The 21,035-nt window shown below is 40.8% G+C and overlaps 1 protein-coding gene across 34 annotated transcripts in view; it reads right to left on the bottom strand.

Moving 5' to 3' along the window:
* BAZ2B (bromodomain adjacent to zinc finger domain 2B) overlaps window positions 1-21,035 on the bottom strand; it is a 343,490-nt gene that overhangs the window by 158,222 nt on the left and 164,233 nt on the right. For 33 of the 34 annotated variants that reach the window (XM_039493566.1, XM_039493561.1, XM_039493551.1 and 30 more), the window contains one exon: window positions 579-734. In XM_039493566.1, the coding sequence (XP_039349500.1) occupies window positions 579-732 (154 nt within the window). In that variant the 5' untranslated portion in view covers window positions 733-734. Of the gene's footprint in view, window positions 1-578; window positions 735-9,823; window positions 9,924-21,035 lie in introns of those variants that run through there. The other variant, XM_039493569.1, reaches the window with a different exon arrangement.

Genomic DNA, 21,035 nt, shown 5'->3' with positions numbered 1-21,035 from the left:
AGTAATTTCAGACAGTGATGTTTGAAAATCCAAAAACTTGACCAGGAGGTCCATAAGAGAAAGCCTTTCTCCTGCCTCATCAGAGGACACAGAATTAGGGTAGTGACTGGGCTTAACTCTAAGAGATGTACATTCAGGAACCTGAACTTTAGTTTTATCAGGTCTATCCCTAAAAATTCTATCCCTGTGTACAATATATGTACACTTGGGATCGGCTGCACTGATTTTTCATGTTCATCTTTTCTGCGATACTAGTGAGGTTGCTTTATAAATTAAACAGTCTTTTAGAGTTAGCAAAGCATCATTTTCAATCTTTTGGAGGTAATGGTTTCTTCTTGAGGGTCATGTTCAGAATGGATGCCTTTTTTGCAGGGGGCTAAAACACAAACAACTTCAGCCTGATATGCAGTTTACTCTGTATCTTTGTCTTAAAAGATTTGCATTTGATGTACCAGTTTTACCTTATTATTATGCTTAATCCTGTAATACATGCAGCATTCTGAAATTGCCTAAAATATGCTACATACATGTAAATCATACTGCAAATTAATAAAGTATAATTAATTAAGAATATTTACCGCATGTGTTGATTGTGGAGCTAAGTGATGCAGCTCCAGTGGAAAGGCCACCTTTTGAAACCGCTGATGCTACAGAAGGTGTAGAAGATGCAGGAGAGGAAGTAGCTGTAGTAGAGGAGGCTGATGATGATGTTAGTCGCTCTCCTGACTCCATATCTGTAAGAAACAGAACATAAGAAAGAGAACAAATATTTTTCTACTCATTAAGGAAATGAATGACAGGTGAATTGTAGGGAAACCACCCACCAAAATACAAATATACATGGAACTACACCTAAGATGTTTAAAGACAGTTAGCGAAGGAATAAATTAAAAGAACAAATTTATAATCCATCAAAAAGTTAAACAAAAAAACCCAGGAAATTATCTTCTGCAAAGATTAAAAGGACAGTGCAAAGTTTTTAGATAATTCCGTTATACGAGAATGATTTATTTAAATTCTGCTTTTTCTGGGTCTTATTTTATTTAATGACTTTCTTCTGTATTTGTAACTGCACAGGCATTAGCTGTTCCCAGTACATTTTAAGAAAAAGTAACTGAAGTTAATATAATTTGTACATTGTAAAATGTTTAATATTAAAAAAAAGTTTACTAAAATGAGAATTGTAGCTGCTTTAAAGAAGCTAGTTATTTCCTTTCCACATAAGATCCTTATCCAGCATCTTCCCTGATAGCTAGAGCAGGTGTAATGCACTATATATGTGCACTAAATGGTCTGGCACCTACTTATCCAAAAGATAGCTTCTTTTCCTGTGTCATACCGGGGGCATGGCTCAGCCTTCACGTCGCACTCCCTCTCAGTACCCAGCCCACGCCAGGAAAGCTAATAATCCAATCAGTGGACAAAATTTGGTGATGAATCCTGGTCACATGCCACCTGAGGCATGCTGCCCATATGCTAAGATGACGACTGCGACATTTGCAATTAGCAGAAACACCCCAATTCGGTGAGAAAGCGTTGGGTCAGCCAGCAGTGTGTTCTCTAGGACAGCCCCTAAGCTTTGGAACTTGCTCCCTCCTAGATTTGAAACAATGTCCAGGGCACGCTGCAAGGATCATCTGTTCTCCCAAGAGGTGAGAGATTGTGAGGGTTCTGGTGGGAAACTAACTGTAAAGATCTTTAAAAGTTTCTTGTGCTGAGTTTTTATATGTTTATATATTATATACAGCATTTTAAATGTGTTGTGGAGAGTCTAGAGCAAAGGGTAAGGGCCCCCTTTTTAATTAGTGTACAGATGAAAATAAATAAAATGTATTATCAAAAATAATACCAACAAAATATTAAAACCTGTTGGAAAATTAATTTCTCAGATATATTTATAACAGTTACATTCAGACAAATGAAAGAATAAACATAATGACAAACACATGGAAAACTGCACCAAATGGCCATTTGAGCCAGTCTGTCAAGTCTGCAGGAGATTCAGGATAGAGTTGAAGTGGGGATCACAGTGTCCCCAAACCCATGATGTTGATCTATTATTACAACTACAGGGAGACCCCAGAGTCCATTTCAATAGTTCTGGGGTCTCCTGTAAATCTGCATTAAGAATGTTGATACCTTTTAGTTTTAAAAACAGTTAGACCTATCCCTTTGTGCAACAACCCCATCATCATGGAAACCCCTCCAGCCTCAGAGTTGATAGCCTGGTTCAACCAGCCCTGGGCTGGGCTGACAACTGGATGGGGATCCCAGGTCTCCAAGTACAGGAATTCTGACCTCAACAACAGCTCAGACACACACTCTCACCCTTAAGCTTTTTAGAACAAGGATTTCCTTTACTGTGCATATTGTACAGGGCAGACACATTGTCAGTTCCAAACAACCAATTAAGTGAACAGTAATAATTTCTTAACTGTAAAAGTACAGTTACTCCCGATCTGGTGGTGGAGTGAGTAACTGATGAATTCCCAAATGACTATTTGGAAGGCCAGCATACAGAGCACCTCCACTTGGACCTCGACTCACTCCCCCTCCTCCACAAATACACAATTTCTTGTGCTATTCGGGCAGTAGAAGGTAAGGATTAAGGAGAAAACAAAACAGGTAAGTGACCTACTACCAGCTGTGGAGTGTTCACTGCTGGAAATTATGCTACAGGGAATACACAGGACCCAGGCGATATACAGACAGTACGTCCTGCATAATATTTTGCAGGATTTGGCCCAGAAGTATGGCTCTTAGACTAGTTGGGTTTAATTAAATGCTAACTATATTTAACACATTTTAAAATTATAAAGTGTCAGTGTAAATAATTGAAGTTCAACTATAAGTATTTCTGTGTCCAAGACTAGATCCTACTTTTTCAAAGTCCATAGAATTCTTTTTATTCTTTCTTGACTTTTTTGAATAAAGATAAATGATTCAGTGCTGTTTTTCATTAAAAAAATAAAGCACAACACTTGCAGCCCAGCATTCATAAGTAAATGCTATATTAACAAGCTCACATGTGTGCACCAGTGCATAACGTTCAGACGAGTGCTAAAGAAGCCTGCTTGAGTTCCTAATGGCTTAAATACACACAAAGAGGCAAAAACTGCTTAATTCAAAGGGAAAGGAAGATGGACTTGTGTGTAACCAGAATTCTCCAGATATGGGTCTCTCTAAGAGTTATGTGCTATTCAACTCAATCAGCAGTTCTTAAGGCAGTTTCATCATTAGTGGGCTCATACACACTGACTTATGAATGTGATGTCCCAGAGTTATAAAAATGCCATCTTTCCCTGACCCTGCTCAGTTCCTCTGTTTCTTGTAAACAGAATACTCCAAAGACGCATGGGAAAAGAGAGAATCAACATGGGTCTGTATATACAATGTACTTGGAACATATTGGTACCAAGTAAGTAATCCACGTTTCTCCTTCATGAAATTGCCTCTGAACAAGTTGCAGCCTTACAACCTTATTAATTTCAGTGAAAGTAGTGTGACTAAACCAGGGTTGGCAACCTTTGGTACGCGGCCTGGCAGGGTAAGCCCCCTAGCGGGCCGGGCCAGTTTGTTTACCTACCACGTCTGCAGGTTCGGCCGATCGCAGCTCCCACTGGCCGTGGTTCGCCACTCCAGGCCCATGGGGGCTGCGGGATGTGTGGGCTGAGGCTGAGCAGCCAGCACATCCCTCAGCCCGCACTACTTCCCGCAGACCCCATTGGCCTGGAGCGGCGAACTGCGGCCATGGGAGCTGCAATCGGTCAAACCTGCGGATGCGGCAGGTAAACAAACCAACCTGGCCTGCCAGGGGCCTTACCCTGGCAGGCTGTGTGCCAAAGGTTGCTGATCCCTGGACTAAACCCAGTAGTTGGCTTTGAAAACCTCCCCAAAGTCTTTCTGTTGTTAAAACTCTTCACTGCTTAATAAGCCATCTGGATAATCTCTAGGCAAAGAGAGTTCAATGTTTAGAGTTTCTCTCAAGGCTACAAACAAATGGGATGATCTCAAAAAGAGTTTGGTCCTTTGTAAGTAATACAAGGGTCCACTGGCAGATAATTTAGGCTACCAAGCTCCTCATGCATGCTATCAGGCATTGAGGAAAACACTGAAACAAAACAGGATTTGATTTAATTGAAACTTTGCTTTCACCTTAGGCAGAAACTCTAGATGGGGACACAGCACTATTTTATCTTTGCAATCACTTCTTAAGAAGAGTCCACCATTAAAGTTTGAATTTCGTACACCTTTTAGGCACACCTGATAGCCTCCAAAAAGGAAATTTTAATGAACAAACTATAATGGCCAATACCCCCAATGGCTCAAAGGGAACAGGGCAGGAACCTACTAAAAACCAAGTTCATCTCCTGAGAACTATCATGCTGATAAATTTGAAGGAAGGCATTAGAGGTGTAAAATACCTGGCAAAAATACTTCAGATCCCTAAGGGGTAAAAACTGCACTCTTTTAAACTACACTAATAATGATAAATCTGTAACCTCTTGTATACAAATTAAACCAAGACCTTCAAAACCAAGATGATATTATTAACTATTACCTATTTTTTACGGAGTCAACCTGATATGAGTGACCTTCCTTATTGCCTTCCCTGAGTGTTGTACCTCCTACAAGTCATCCCAATAGTTCTACCCATAAAGAACAAAAAGGAATTACACAGAATATATAGCAATTTTATAGGGCATGGAAACAGAATTTATGGATCCATGGTTAGCTGATAGAAAACAAAACAAGACATTAACTTTCCCAAATGGAAATTCTGTAACTGAGAAACTAATTTAATATAGTGGGAACTAGTTTCATTTTATAGAAACTCAAAACAGCAGCCCCACACAGCCAACCACTGAACCAGCTTATTGGTTTTATTCTTTACAACCTAATTTATTACATAGAAACTTTGCTCCCTCAGGAGATCAGACAACATTGAATCTGCAAATATAGAAACATGCTATCAGATAGCTCAATATAGCGCCAAAATTCTCAATAACCTCTTGGCTACATAGGCTACAAAAGCTCTTCCTACAGGACAGGAGCAAGCTAACTTTACACGATGCAGGAGATGAAAATGCCAGATAACTCCTGACCTTAGACATTTCACCCAGGCATGACATGATTAAAGTAAGAAGCTCAGATTTTAAACTCAATCTATCTGCTCAGGATTTCTAATAATTAGACATTTCCTACAGTTACTAAAGGAGACACTCCACAATTGAGAAATAAGTGTCTGGTTTTTGACCAGAACACCTGGTTGAAAAAGTACCCTGGCGGCTCCTATCAGCAGTGCTGACTGGGCTGTTAAAAGTCTGGTAGGCAGCGCAGTGACTGGCAGGTTTCGTGCCTAGGCAGGGGCAGCAGGAGGCTTTGCGCACTGCCACTGCCCATAGGCTCCGCCCCGAGCACCGCCTTCACAGCTCCCATTGGCTGGGAACAACACCCAATGGGAGCTGCGAAGGTGGCACCTGTGGGCAGGGGACAGCACATAGAGCCCCCTGGCTGCGCCTCCGCCTAGAAGCCAGAGGACCACGTCACTGCTTCCTGGGAGCCACCTGAAGTCAATGCTGCCCACAGACCACATCCCAATCCCCTGTCCCTGCCCAGAGCCCTCTCCCACATCCTGAACCCCTCATTTCTGGCCCCACCCCCAAACCCGCATCCACAGCCCATACCCCCTCCGATACCCCAACTCCCTGCCTCAGCCTGGAGTTCCCTCCAACACTCTGAACCCCTTGGCCCCACACCCCAGCCCAGAGCCCCCTCCTGCACCACAAACCCCTCATCCTCAGCCCCACCCTAGAGCCCACACCCCCAGTTAGAGCCCTCACCCCCTCCCACACCCCAACTCCCCAGCCCAGCCTGGAAACCCCTCCTACACTCCAAACCCCTCAGCCCCTCACCCCCAGCCTGCTCCTGCCCTCCAAACCCCTCATCCCTGGCCCCAACCCAAAGTCTGCACCCCAGCTGGAGCCCTCACCTCCTCCTGCACCTCAACAGGCTGCCCCAGCCCCGTGAAAATGAGTGAATGAGCAAGGATGGGGGAGAGCGAGCGAGTGACAGAGGGAGGGAATGAGCAGGGGCAGGGTGTCAGAGAAGGGGCATGGCAGGGGTGGGGTCTCGGAGAAGGGAGTGGGGCAGTGCAAGGGTGTCTAGTTTTCTACAATTAGAAAGTTGGCAACCCTAGAACTTAGGGATGGATGTTCTTAACTCTATTGTAAATCATCATCGGGAAACACTTGCAAATGTATACCACAAGTTCTTTACCCTGGACTTGAAATACTTGAATATCCCTTTAAAGTTTCCATCTGCCACACATGCGATCAAACGCAGTATTCCATGTTGCAAATAATTTAGTATTTTCATTTGATTTTGAACAAATCCAGAATATATATTGGATGCTTTAAATATGATTCCAATCATGCTCACTCTTCCTTCCTGCATGGTGGGGTAATTCACTCTAAAGGGATGTGATTTCTAAAGCATACTAATGTGTTGCACATTATTTGGTTCATGTAGAACCTAATAGTGTCCTTTAACATAGTATTGTTTCAAACAGCACTACATTGTAGACCTTGCTGGTGTGCTTTAATGTAGTGCTGTTTGAAACAGTACTAAGTCAAAGGACACCAGCAGGTTCTACACGAACCAAATACCTGCAACACAGTAAGTTTTACAAATCATGCCCTCTTAGCGCACATTACCCCACTGCCTTTAGTGTTTAATCCTTTATGATATCCTCTGGGAACTGCCCCATGGGACTAGCTCGCTGGTATGGATTTAAATATACAGTACACAGATATCTATACCGGGAAAAAAGTTTATACAAGGTCTACTGTCTTCCAACAAAGCCCACATTACAGATAGGGTAACGTGAATCTTAACATACACAAATATCACATCAATTCAATAACAGCTAAAGAAAGATTCTATAAACTACTGGAGCAGATATGTAAAGATATTTATTAAATGATAAAAAAAATTGCCTCTCTAGATAAATTCAAGTTATAGTCAAACAAATGCATTGCCAAGATATTAGCACATTTGATTTTTAGATGTCTAATTACTATTAGATGTATGTAAGGGAAATTGTATTTAGAATTTTCATTACTATATTAATATTAACTTGCAAAAGGAAAGAAAACTAAGCATTCATGTCTACATCATGTTTTAATACAGTTTCCCTTTTATTTCTATCTGATAAAACATTCATACTCTTTCTTTACAAAATTGTTCCTCTTTCTGTTTATATTGAATGCAATAAAAACAACATTAAAATACTGCTTCCTCAAACTAACCAATTGTACAAGTAGTGCTTTTTTAAAAAAACTACCGGTAAGCCATCCAAAGTTTATGATACATTACATTATACACTGTACTGGAGAAGATATCCTCAATAAAATACTGTAAGGTTTGAAATGCTACTTACAGAATTGTTTTCCATATCTATTTTTATTAAGATTTTTACTAAAACAAATTCTCTGATAGTATCAGTAATTTAGCACAATATGTCATGTATATTCTTATAGATATTGCTGTTTTAATAACTAACAAATAACATTGAAACAATAATCTGACTTACAAAAATTGCCCTTTAAAAGCAACAACAAAATTAATGTAATGTGGCATTTCATTCAGGTTTTTTTAAACTCGGAGCAGTACAACATTGACATTTCTGACAGGATTTAGAACCTAGAAAATATTGCTCTGGTTCCTAGAGACATAGCTTTGCTTTTAAGGCAAAACCTTAATTGTGTTTAGTTAGTGTATTATTCTAAACCACAACAGATGGTTGACACTGTAAAAGATAATCCCTGAAAGACTCATTAATGAGGATCTGCAATAATTAGATGATAGACTTCATGTCTTCTGTAACTAACAAGTCTATGGACAACAACAAAACATTTACAGAAAGCCACTGCTCTCTTTGAAAAGTTCAGCAAGTATATATTAATCCTTTGTTGATCTACAATATATGTTGCCAACTAATATTTAGATCTGTTACAACTTATTAAAAATTACACATTTTATACAATATAACTTCAACCAAAGAAGTTAAATCGAGAACACAATTACTTCTGTTTCCCAAGTGTACGCTAGCAGTTTGTGCCAGTTTCCCTAAACTCTTTGCCATAAGTGCAAATTTATCTTCCTGGCTGCTTACTAATTAACTATATTTTCTGAAGTAGATGAATAACAATTTGTGAATGCACACTGAATCAAATGTAGAGGAAAACAAACTGAACTAGGTGCATCTTTTTATAAGCAAGCATTAGTCTTTTCCTTTTACATGCAAAAAACTGTTTAAATGCTGCCTAGCAACCATGAGCAATAATAGAAAATACAAAAATATTCCAAGTCCAATTGAAAAGAAATATATTCACATCAGTAAATGAACAACCAATTTTATAAGGTAAATGTTCCAGTAATTAAAACTCCATATAATTTAGTTAAAACTATACTGAAGATCGATGGTCAAATCGCCAATCAAATTAAGACTTCATAATATACACATTTACACTTCATAAACACTTGTTTGTATTTAATAACTATATTTTTCTTTCATGTATTTAAATAAAAAGCTTAGTTGTGATCAGATACTGACAAATGATTCTTTTTCAAGGAGGAATCAATATGTATAGCAACCAGAAGATCAGTATATGGTAGGATGTTTGAATACCATGCAGCTATGCAGAAACAAAATTAACATTAACCCAACAGAGACAAGAAGTCCAGAATGCAAAAATTAATACTGATACACAATACACTTTTTGGGGGGGCCAAAATTTATCAAATTTCTAACAAGCAGCTACTGGGCTTTGATCCTGCAAGGTGCTGAGCCTCTCGCCCCATCCAGCAAAACATTTAAGCATATTGTGTAAATATAAGAAATTGATTATTCCACTGAAGTCAATGAAACTGTTCACATACTTAAAGTTACACACTTAAGTGCTTTGCTAGATTAGGCCAGAGTGCCCAGTCCCTCATAGGATGGTGCCTCGAAGGTACAGTGCTACCCTCAATACATTTGGTAGCAATAAATATCTGGGAAGGTTTAATGATAACGTTTGATATAAATACTGAATGAATCATGTCAAACACTTGGAGCTTAGGCTCATTTTACAAAATACAATCCACATTTTGCTCCCGCTCTCTCCATGGGGTGTATGCCCGAAAAGACAGGGGGGCACATGTGAGTGGCTGCAGAGGGTCAGCCGCAAATAGGGACTCCAGTCTGATGTGGTATACAGAGGTTTGGCAGATGAAGTAGGGAAAGAACAGCGACGCTGCCAGTGGATCCATTACAATATGCACTGGCCAACTTCCACACAGTCACAGAACCATTTCCACTGATGCTCCACAGCCCTGGGCATGAGGCAGAATACCATTTTACCAACTCTGGCTGAGTACCACTGTGCAAATCCTGTTTCTAGACCTTCATACCAATGAGAGATTTTCTTTTTCTGCATAAAGAGATTTTTTTTAAACTCAGTAGGAGTGTTGCCGTTGTTAATAAGCCTTAATGATTAATGTTGGTATAGTGCTTCAAAAATATAAGTACCATATAAGCGCTACATATTATTACTGTTAAAGGCAATATTTGTAGTAATATCACCTTTCAGAACTTACGTAGCATCAGCACTTCCTTTAAAAACTCCTCTTTAGGACAAACACATATCACACCTTGGCAAGCTTGAAAGATGAAATGGTTTAGCAAAACTCAATTAAATAATTCCTGTTGATTTTCTGCATTTCCTTTCCCATTATGCCAATTACCAAGGTACTTGGGTCAAGGAATAAAATTAATTACCTATAATTCTTGTTCTCAAAAGGCAGCAGCATGAACCCGAGAGTCAGGATCTATTGTGCAAGAGCAAAGGTGTACTGTGACACTTAGCTCATATTTCTCTAGAGGTTTCACCTTTCTAACCATTCTGCCTGATTCATTCAGTGATGAAACAATTCACTGTTTGTTGCATCACAATTCATAACCATGGAAGCAGCCATGATATCACAAACACTAAGGTCTGATTCAGCAAACCCTTAAATGAGTAGTCTTTACCCACATTAACAGACCCACTCAAGTCACATGAGAACTGTAGAATGAGTTCCTAAATTTGGCATCGCTAAATAAGCCTGGCAGAGGGAGAAGGCTACTTAAAAAGATATCACTTTGCTAAAAGATAATGATGGGAGCCATTTCAATGGAATCAGGATAAAATATGGAATTTTTAGAAGGCTCTCAGTAAAAATGTGTCTCTTTTAGGGGGTCAGAATATGGTCATAGAAATTTACCATGGGATATTTGGCAAATGAAATCAACTCAAAACATTTGTTTTATATGGACAAAAAAACCCTGATTTTCCTCTTTGTATATCTGGCTGAGCTATTTTAATATCTTTCAGTATCTAACTAGAAATCAACCTACGTTTCAGATATTTGTGCATCCATTTTTTTAAAATAATTTATGCTTACATGTTATGCTCTTAAGTGATGGAAGCCAAGTATAAGCCAGTTTGGACAGCTGTTGAGAAAGTTTCTCCACAATCTTCTTCCAGCAAATCTCATTCAGAGCCTACAAACCATCCCTAGTGCTAGTCTTAGATTTTATCTGAGACTTTCTTGCTACATAAAATTATGCCAAATTGTGAAATGGCCTTGTAATTAATTGAAATATTCACTAAGGACTAGGGCCCTGGTCCTGCTCTCATAGAAGTCAATGGTAGAATTCCTATTGACCTCAGTGATCCAGAACTAGATTCCAGATTTAGACATCCAAACTCTATATACTAGTGACCGACACAAAAAAATAACTCTAAAGGTTCCAGATGTGAAAGACCAGTGTTTTTGAGATGCGCCCATTATTCTACCTAATCCTTGTAATTCCAAATAATGATTAAAAGTCCACAAGCTAAGTCATCTTTCCTTCTTTGAGTTGTGTCCTTATGAGTGCTCCACTTCAGGGGATATTGCTCATGAGTCACCTGAAGAAGGATAGAGCTTAGGAGCTGGATCCAATAATAAAGAAAGGACTGCCATGACAACAATAGGGTCTGATCTAGAGGCATGTACCAAGGCATACCATTTGGAAAAAGCACTGATGCCGAGGTTTTGGAAATTTCGGTATGTCGGTATATTTTTTAATACTGCAATGGAGTTAGCTTAGGATCTTGTAGAATGGGAAATTATTCTCGAAGGAGGCTAAACATTAGAAGCCTGGTAACAAACAAGAGTACAACTAGAAACCCACTCTGAAAGTCTTTTGGTGAAGATTGTGGATCCTTTAGATCTGTCTACAACTGAAATAAACAGTTTAGGAAGCTTTCAGAGTGGTTTGGTTCTTTCCAAATAGACAGCTAACACCCTTCTAATATCCAAGGTATGGAGGACAGTTTCCTCTCTCATTTGCTGTGGCTTTGGGAAAAGCACAGGAAGGGATAACTTAACTAATGTGGAAATCAGAGGATATTTTAGGTACAAACTAGAGATATGAGCATAACAATACCTTATCCTGAAAGAAAACAGTGAAAGGGGAAAGTGGAGGAATCAGCCATCAATGCTCATAATTCCTCAACTCTGCGAACAGAAGTGATACCTGCTAAGAACACTTTCATGGACTAATGCAGCAGAGAACACTTAGCTAGCGAATCAAAGGGAGGTTTCAAAAGACAATTAGGATACGTCGACACAGCCCTCAGCAGTAAGTCTTCCTGCCCAGGTTGACAGACTCAAGTTTGCGGGACTCACACTAGTGCTCTAAAAATAGCTATATAGACAGTGCTTTGAAGTCATGGCATGGGCTGCAGCTCTACCTCTGAAATCCACCCCCGCCCTTGTCTTCAGAGCCTGAGCTCCAGCCCAAGCTGCAACATCTACACTGTTATTTTTAGCATGATAGTGCAAGCCTGAGTCTGGCTAGGAGGCTCGTTGCCATGGGCTTTGTATATGTACTCTTAAGAACCAAGTTTCGATCCCATATAGAAGCAGGCTCTCTGATTTGTGGGAAAAAGTCAACCAACTCCTTTATGAATCTTGCCATTTGTGGGATGAGGAAAGATTGAGGCTATGTCTACACTACAATTTATGTCAGCATAATTTATGTAGTTCAGGAGGGTGAATAAATCATCCCCCAAGCAACATAAATTACACTGACATAAGCACCGGTATGGACAGTACTATGCTGGCAGGAGAGCATCTCCCACCGACATAGCTACTGCCACTCATGGGGGCTGGAGTAGTTAAGCAGATGAGAGAGTTCTCTCCCATCAGCTTAGAGTGGCTACATTAGAGAGCTTATGACGGAGCAGCTGTGTTGGGGCAGCTGGGCAGCTGTAAACTCTCTAGTGTAGCTATGCCCTTACAATCCCTCCGCAAAGGAATGAAAGGCTGTAATAGCTGTCAAATGAACTCTGATGGAACTAATGGAAAAACCTCAGACTTTAAGGTCAAAAGGGATCACAGGAATCATCTAATCTGACCTCCTGCACATTGCAGGCCACAGAACCTCACTTACCCATCCCTGTAATAGACCTCTAACCTCTGGCTGAGTTACTGAAGACCTTAAATCATGGTTTAAAGACTTCAAGGTACAGAGAATTCACCATTTACACTAGTTTAAACCAGCAAGTGACCCATGCCTCTTGTCATAAGTCATAAGCGAGAACTCCGAAGTAGAGGGGAGGAGAGCAGCTAGTGGATCACCAATAGGGACACACATCTTGAAGAACCCAATGTTATAACCTCCATGACCCATTTGAGAAATGTAATTTGCTCCCATGAAGGTCAAAAATGGGAAACACTGTCTCCAAAAGGAGGGGAGATGGGTAGTATGATGCAGCTAAAGATATCCAAGGAGGGGATGGTCCGGAGCCTCGACCAAGCCCTCAAAATTGATGTTTTGATGAGGAGGGCTGGAGTGGTGGTAGTGGTCACCATGGGAGGCCTCCTCTTTTGATATCATGGTTTCCTCTTAGGTGGTTCAGCTAGTCTATGAAAGCCAGAAAATAGGACCAGATGGGATCTCTCACCATTTGGGATCTGTTAAATTTTCTTTTATTTGCATGTGTATATATATCTCAACAGACTTGAATCCTTCCAGATGCACAAGGATTCATTGATGGACTCACTGAGAAGTTTCAGTCCGTCAAAAAGAAGGCTTCTATGGTACTCTGAACCTCCCTAGAAAATCGCAATAGATGCAACCAAGATGTTCGATACATGATGACAGCAGTAGAGATGGAACGAGTTGCAGTGCTGGCTGCATCTAGGGGGACTTGCAACATTGCGGTTGCCTAGATCTGACCCTCTGCTATGATGACCTATGATGTTCCTGATGTTCCGGTGGAAAATAATCAATAAAAAAAGTGTTGAGTTTACTGCAACTAGCGTGATCATACTTTGCCAACAGACCCTCATAATTCACTATTCTATACTGGAGGGTTACAGAAGAGTAGATTTTACACTGGAAGCCTGAGAAAACACCTGGGCACTATTGTGAACAGTTAATGTAGACATCTGCTTAATGTGCAGCTGCAGTCAGAAAAAAAAACCAACCAACAACAAAATGTTAGGAGATGAATGGGATGGAAAACATTACAATGCCATTCTATAAATCAATGGCATGCTTTCACCTGGAATACTGTGTTCAGTTCAGGTCACCCCATCTCAAAGGACATAGCAGAAATGAAGAACATTCAGGGTTGGGCAATGAAAATAATTAAGTAACCCCATCATTGGAAGTTTTTAAGAACAGGTTGGACAAACACCTGGCAGGAATGGTCTAAGTTTACTTGGTCCTGACTCAGTGCAGAGGGCTGTACCTGATGACCTCTCAAGATCCCATCCAGACCAACACTTCCACGAGTCTATGAAAGTCATTTCACGAATGCGTAAAGAATAATCAAAACAAAATATAGTCCTTATAAAGAGAATCAAATGAAGACTTCTCAAAGTCTTCTGCATTTACTTGATACGGTTACTTTATCAATATATTTGATTTATCTAGCACAATAAAGTTAACCTGACTAAGCAGTTTTAATTTCTTGAAGTTCCATATGTTCTCCTGAGAAAGATTACTAGCATTCATTCTCCATTAATGCACAAAGGGGTGCACTTTTGACCCTACTTGGTGCCACCTGCAAGGCTGCCCCACAGATCTGTGGATTTGCAGGATCGAACCAGATCTGGGAGCTTCACTACACAATGCCTGCTGCAATTACATCAACCATGATTACTCTGGAGGGTGCAACGGTCCTAAGTGGACTACACATTTTTGATGATGATTTTATATTTGACTTCTTAAGACAAATAACTTAGTAAAAATTGTCAATATTTTATTTCACAACCACACAAAATAATTTTCATCTGACAGTCCTCATGCATGAACACAGCAGCTGTCAAAGGACTCAGACATTAAAGCAATTGTATTGCCCTTCAGAGTGAAGCACTTTCATTAAGTCTTGACATTTTGGCAGAATAAACTATTTTTTAAATAAATATAGCATTGTGTGCTAGAGGCCATACACATAATCCTGAAGGTTATTTAAATTCGTAAGACTGAAGGAGAAATACAAATTTTCTTGCTTAATGAACACGTGAGTATTTAAGGTAGCAATGCTCACATTACACAGTTGATCTGTTCTGTTAGTCTGGTGTTCTGGTTTTTCATGTATTAATTGTGATTTTGGCATGGCAAAAGTTTAAAACCCTGTTTCTCTGTGTTTATAATAAGCATATTCATTGAAACCAGCAGACTAAATTATTATTGGTTAATCCAGAAAATTTAACTTAATGCACAATAGAAACTAAATACTAAATATTTAGCTACTAAGGTCAATAGAGTAGATATAAGACAATGCACAATTTAATCATTTTAGGGAAGTTAAGGTCGATTTCTTAAATTAAGCAAGTTTAGAGTAATTACAACTGCAATAATTTGGAAAGTCCATTACACTAATTAAAGTAGTTACACTAACGATATTTTATCTTTATACCATAGTGAAGAATTAGTTGATTTCCCCACAACTAATATTTTTAAAACATTCTGTCTTTACTAGCACCAAGTTTGGCAACAAGAACAGAAAACTCACTATCACCTTAAAAAAGAAAAGTACATGACAATCTTTCACTTTCTCTGCAGAGTCAAAGTCCTCAAATCTGAAAACAATCAGATGCCTAAAATCTTCAAAATATTTGAACCTTTGTCCCAGTCCACATAATGAAATTCTAAAAACATTGAATTACCAATCCATCTCCATCCCTCCAACTATATTAACACATAACAGTCACCAAGGAAGTTCAATATATCTACAAACATCTCAATACCAACACATTCAATTCGCATCAATATAGTTCATGTTCCACCTTATTCAACCAGTACTATCATGATTCATTTTACATATTATACTCATTCAACTCTGGACAAGAAGTTATTATATACCATCTTTCTTGATTTGTAAAAAGCATTTGATACAGTTCGCAACATTGGCACACAGCACAGTAAATTATCTGTAGTATTCACCTGTCACCAGTGGATTCCAAGAGCATCAAGATGTGGGAGTAAAGAAATGTAAATCACACTTGGAAAAAATGCTTCAATACTAAGGAGCTGGGGCTGTTCAAAAAGTAGAACAGTACGAGACAAAACATGTCTGTTTTCATACTATCAAACAAACTAAAGTTTGGGCCAGTAACCTTTTAGACTCTGACTCCAAAGAGGATTCTAGATGTCAAAGTGTATGTACAGAATGTTTCAAGATCAATATATTTTCTTAAATATATCATACAAAATCAACATTCTGAATAAACTTGAAGCAGAGTAAAGTTCACGTACAAATAAAAAATTGACACCACTAGTTCTAACAAGAAATGAAAAAAACTTGGGATTTTCAGTTACGTAGAATTATATGGTTCTAAGAAGTGCTCCTTAGCAACGGATCAATAGAAAAAAACAAAACGACAACTTTGTCTCAGTAATGTAACGTTCATGTGCAAAAGCAAGACAGGTAAAGCAGTTTACAGAGCCTAGAGTTCAATCTGGCCACTAAATCAAGACAATAATTAATTTCCTGTGTCTTGTGAATGTAAATCTGACCTTTAACTTCATTTTGTGTTACATTTTAGAATCGTAGAATCATAGGACTGGAAGGGACCTTGAGAGGTCATCTAGTCCAATCTCCCTGCACTCATGGCAGGACTAAGGCCTTGGCTACACTTGAGAGTTACAGCGCTGTTGGTGGCTTTATAGAGCTGTAACTCAGGCCTGGTCTACACTACGCGTTTAAACCGGTTTTAGGAGCGTAAAACCGATTTAACGCCACAACCGTCCACACTAAGAGGCCCTGTATATCTGTATAAAGGGCTCTTTAAACTTTCTGTACTCCTCCCTAACGAGAGAGTAGGGCTGTATTACCATATCGGATTGGGGTTAGTGTGGCCGCAGATCGACGGTATTGGCCTCCGGGCGGTATCCCACAGTGCACCACTGACCGCTCTGGACAGCAATCTGAACTCGGATGCAGTGGCCAGGTAGACAGGAAAAGCCCTGCGAACTTTTGAATATTTCCTGTTTGCCCAGCGTGGAGCTCTGATCAGCACGGGTGGTGATGCAGTTAAAAATCAAAATAAAGAAAGAGCTCCCACATGGACGATGCGGACGTGATCGCTGTAAGGGCAGGTAAATCTGTTCTATCAGCGCTCCGTTACAGAAGACGAAATTCAAAATCATTTTTTAAATATCTCCAGACAGATGCCATAGCAGGGACTCAGCGCACTGCTGCGTGACAAGCGTAACGGAAAGCCAAAGAATCAAATGGACGCTCATGGACTGGAGGACTCAAGCTATCCCACAGTTCCTGCAGTCTCTGAAAAGCATTTGCATTCTTGGCTGAGCTCCAAATGCTTCTAGGGTCAAAAACAGTGTCCGCGGTGGGTCAGGGCATAGCTCAGCAATTTACGCACCCCCCCCCACCCACCCCCAGAAGTGAAAGGGAAAACAATCCTCTCTTGACTCTTTTACATGTCACCCTATCTTTACTGAATGCTGCAGATAGACCCGATGCTGCAGCACTGAACCCCAACATCCTTGCTTCCCCCCGCCATGGGTGGCTGATGGTGCAATACGACTGGTATCCGTCCTCGTCATCAGCCTATTGGCACATGGGGCAGTGCAAAAGGACTGGTAACCATGAAGACGAGCATCGGTGAGGTCTATCAAGGGTGCCTGACCCTAATTTTTCCTGGTAGATGGTGCAGTACGGCTGATAACCATCATCGTCATAGCAACAGGGGGCTGAGCTTCATCAGCACCCACCCTTCATGTGTAAAAAAAAGATTCAATTGCCCCTGGACTAGCAGAGGGATGCTGGGCTCCTCTGCTCCACACTACTTAATGTCCTGTCTGGACTATCATAGCAGCTGGAGGCTGCCTTCCACTCATTTCTCACTAACAAGTCAGTGTGTCTTATTCCTGCTTTCTTTATTACTTCATCACACAAGTGGGGGGACAAAGTATCCCAGGAAGGCTGGGGGAAGAACGGAATCAACAGGTGGGGTTGTTGCAGGAGTACCCCCTGTGAATAGCCTACAGCTCATAATTTCTGCAGGATCTGACACAGAGCAGCTGTGCTCTCTGATACAGTGGTTCTCTAGTACACTTGCCCATATTCTAGGCAGGACTGATTCTATTTTTAGATACCAAAAAGGAGGGATTGACTCTGGGAGTCATTCCCAATTTTGGCTAAGAGCAGCCAGGTGCACTTATGACAGCAGCAAATGGTGCAATACGACTGGTAGCCATGCTCATCTTTTTACCAATGTATGGATTGGTAGATGGTGCAGTATGGCTGGTAACCATCTCTGCTGTCATGCAAAAGCAAAAGCATGCTGCTGTGTAGCGCTGCTGAATCGCCTCTGTCAGCGGCATCTAGTACACATACGGTGACAGTCACAAAAGGCAAAACAGGCTCCATGATTGCCATGCTATGGCATCTGCCAGGGCAATCCAGGGAAAAAAGGCGCGAAATGCTTGTCTGCCGTTGCTTTCCCAGAGGAAGGAGTGACTGACGACATTTACCCAGAACCACCCGCGACAATGATTTTTGCCCCATCAGGCACTGAGATCTCAACCCGGAAATTCCAAGGGGCGGGGGAGGCTGCGGGAACTATGGGATAGCTACGGAATAGCTACCCACAGTGCAACGCTCCAGAAGTCGATGCTAGCCTCGGACCGTGGACGCACACCACCGATTTAATGTGTTTAGTGTGGCCGCGTGCACTCGATTTTATACAATCTGTTTAACAAAACCGGTTTATGCAAATTCGGAATAGTCCCGTAGTGTAGACGTACCCTTACTCCCCATCCACACTGGCAAGGCACATACTGCGCTGTATCTCCGTGGCTACAGGACTGTTTGTACTCCACGTCCCCAAGAGGAATAAAGAGTATAGCGCTGCTGCTGCTGCGCCACCAGCGTAAACAGGGAATAATCTTAGTACGCTGTGACTTACCTCCGGAACCTTCCCATAATCCTTTTAAGTGAAGGTCCCGCTCTTTGTTTTGTTGTGATGCCTTTCTTTGTTTTGTTGTCAACTCCGGGCTCCCGGAGATGCTTATCAAAAAAACAAACACAGCTACTGTTTGCTGTGAATGCGCAGAGGCAGGGGGCTCCCTTTGGAACGCCCACAGCTAGTGTTTGCTTGAAGAGAGGGGGAGGGAGGGGGCTTGAGGAGAGAAGCAGTGCAGCGGGCGGGAGGGTGGAGGGGGGTCCATTTCAGTGAGGCTACTTATCTGGTCTGTGAGGAACCGAACAGCTGCTGTTTGCTTTCAGTGAGTGAGAGAGGGGTCGGGGAGGGGGTCAGAACTCGCAAGGCAGGGAGTTGACACAGTGTCAGCTCCAAAAATCCACTCTCTCTCTCCCCCACGCTCCCTGTCACACTCCACCCCACCCCACCCCTTTTGAAAAGCACGTTGCAGCCACTTGAACGCTGGGATAGCTGCCCATAATGCACCACTCCCAATGCTGCTGCAGATGCTGCAAATGTGGCCACGACAGTGCGCTGGTAGCTGTCAGTGTGGACAGACTGCAGAGCTTTCCCTGCTTGGCTGTACGAAGACAGGTTTAACTCCCAGCGCTGTACAGCTGCAAGTGTAGCCATACCCTAAGTATTATCTAGACCATTCCTGACAGGTTTTTGTCTAACCTGCTCTTAAAAATCTCTAATGATGGAGATTCTTCAACCTCCCAACCTTACTTTTGTAAGCATATGGGATAATATGAATGTTACAGTACTTAGTTACTTTCACTGTCATGCGTTTTCCATGTTTTCTTTAACCATTTCTATAGTCCTCTCTTCATGAGCCTACAACCCCCAAGGGCAACAGCTATCATATGGAGCTTTTACTACAAAGTTTTCTTGTGAATACTCAGATATGACTGTTTTGAACTTTTTGAAATGTATCTTCATTTTCAAAAACTTCTATTAAGATATAAAAATCTCTTTTCCATTAAATATGTATATTTATTTTAGTAAAAGTAGGAACTCAAACAGCTGCTGTATTCCTAAATAAATACTATGTTAATCTTTCTCAATGGCTTCAGAAGTAAGCTAGCCACTGACGGAAAACAAAATTCTATGATGTGTAGCTGCTGGTAGAAAGGCATGTAATTCCCACAGTGATTTAAAAATCTCTGAAATGCCTCAGGAACTAGTTGAAAAGTATTTCTTGTGAATTTTTTTAATGTACTTAACTCATTAGCAGTCACTACAGGGCAAAATCTTGTCATTAAAAGAGGTTACATTTTGTCTCTTTACCATACTTACAAGTAAATTTAGTTCTTACAATATTGCTCCTCAAGTTATAACAACATTCAGGATCTTGCTTCTTAAAATTCCAAGAAACACTGAATACTTGCTTCAGCAAGAAACTATTTTCAGAACTACTAAAATACACTACCTCCAAGGTACTTTAAGCGTACGTAAAGAAAATAGATGGTCCTAGAATGAATACAAGATTTATTTGGGGCACTCTGCTGATGTTAAAAGACAGACAAATGCCGATTCAGGTCCATCATTGGCAAGAATGGCAACCGATTTTGGTTGCTATAGTTTTTGGCACCTATCTCAAAACACTTTGGGTTTGGTTTTCAGAGCACAGATCACTTGCAGCTTCTACTGACTTATCTAACTGGGCACTAATCTGGTTATGAAAGTCGCAGAATTAATTGCAAGAATCAATTTAGCCAGTTACTCTTGGATTATTTTTATGTATGAAATATACTTATACAACCATCAAAAATTTAGCAGTTCAAGCTTAATGATTTATCTTTTTAATGATTAACAATTAAGCTTTCCCTGTGAGTAAACAGAAAGGGAAAGGTAGAGTTCCATCATTTCCCTCTGATGACTCCTCTCCAAAAGGCAATAATTCACAGGTTTCTGCACTTTTGCCTCTGGCAGGCAGACTCCAATATGTATACTATTTTCTCCAGAAATCTTTGAATCTATTCACATAGGAGACTATACTATTCCAAGTCTTAAGAATGCAGTATTAATTCTATATCAGACTATGGGCCTAATCCTACAAACATGCACCATACTTTCATGAATAAAGTGCATATTTAAGCATTTGTAGGATCAGACTCCATGGACATTTTCTTAATACTTTTAGGGTGAAATCCTGGAATTTTACCATTAATTTCCATGAGTTCAGGATTTCACCCTTAGACTCTAGCGCTTATAATAAAGTCAAAATATATAATGGGAACAGGGCCAGTCTCCAGGATGACCCACTTGGCATGAGCAAGAAGGTGTTCTATGGCAGCGTAGAGTTGCATGCTGCTGGTGTGGGGTCAAAAGCTGCTCCTGGAGAGTGCTGCGTGGGGGGGCGCCCAGCTTTCTCCTTGTTTTCTCCCAGCAGAGGAACATGAGAAGAGGGGCGAGTGGTGAAACACAGATAGAGCTCACCCGCCCCGCCCCCCCGCCAACATTCCTCAGTGCCCCTCCTAGGGAGTTGCGAGAGGGGA

The sequence above is a fragment of the Mauremys reevesii genome, linkage group 11, assembly GCF_016161935.1.
Source record: "Mauremys reevesii isolate NIE-2019 linkage group 11, ASM1616193v1, whole genome shotgun sequence".
Classification (NCBI taxonomy): domain Eukaryota; kingdom Metazoa; phylum Chordata; order Testudines; family Geoemydidae; genus Mauremys; species Mauremys reevesii.
This window is presented reverse-complemented; position numbering and strand designations above follow the sequence as displayed.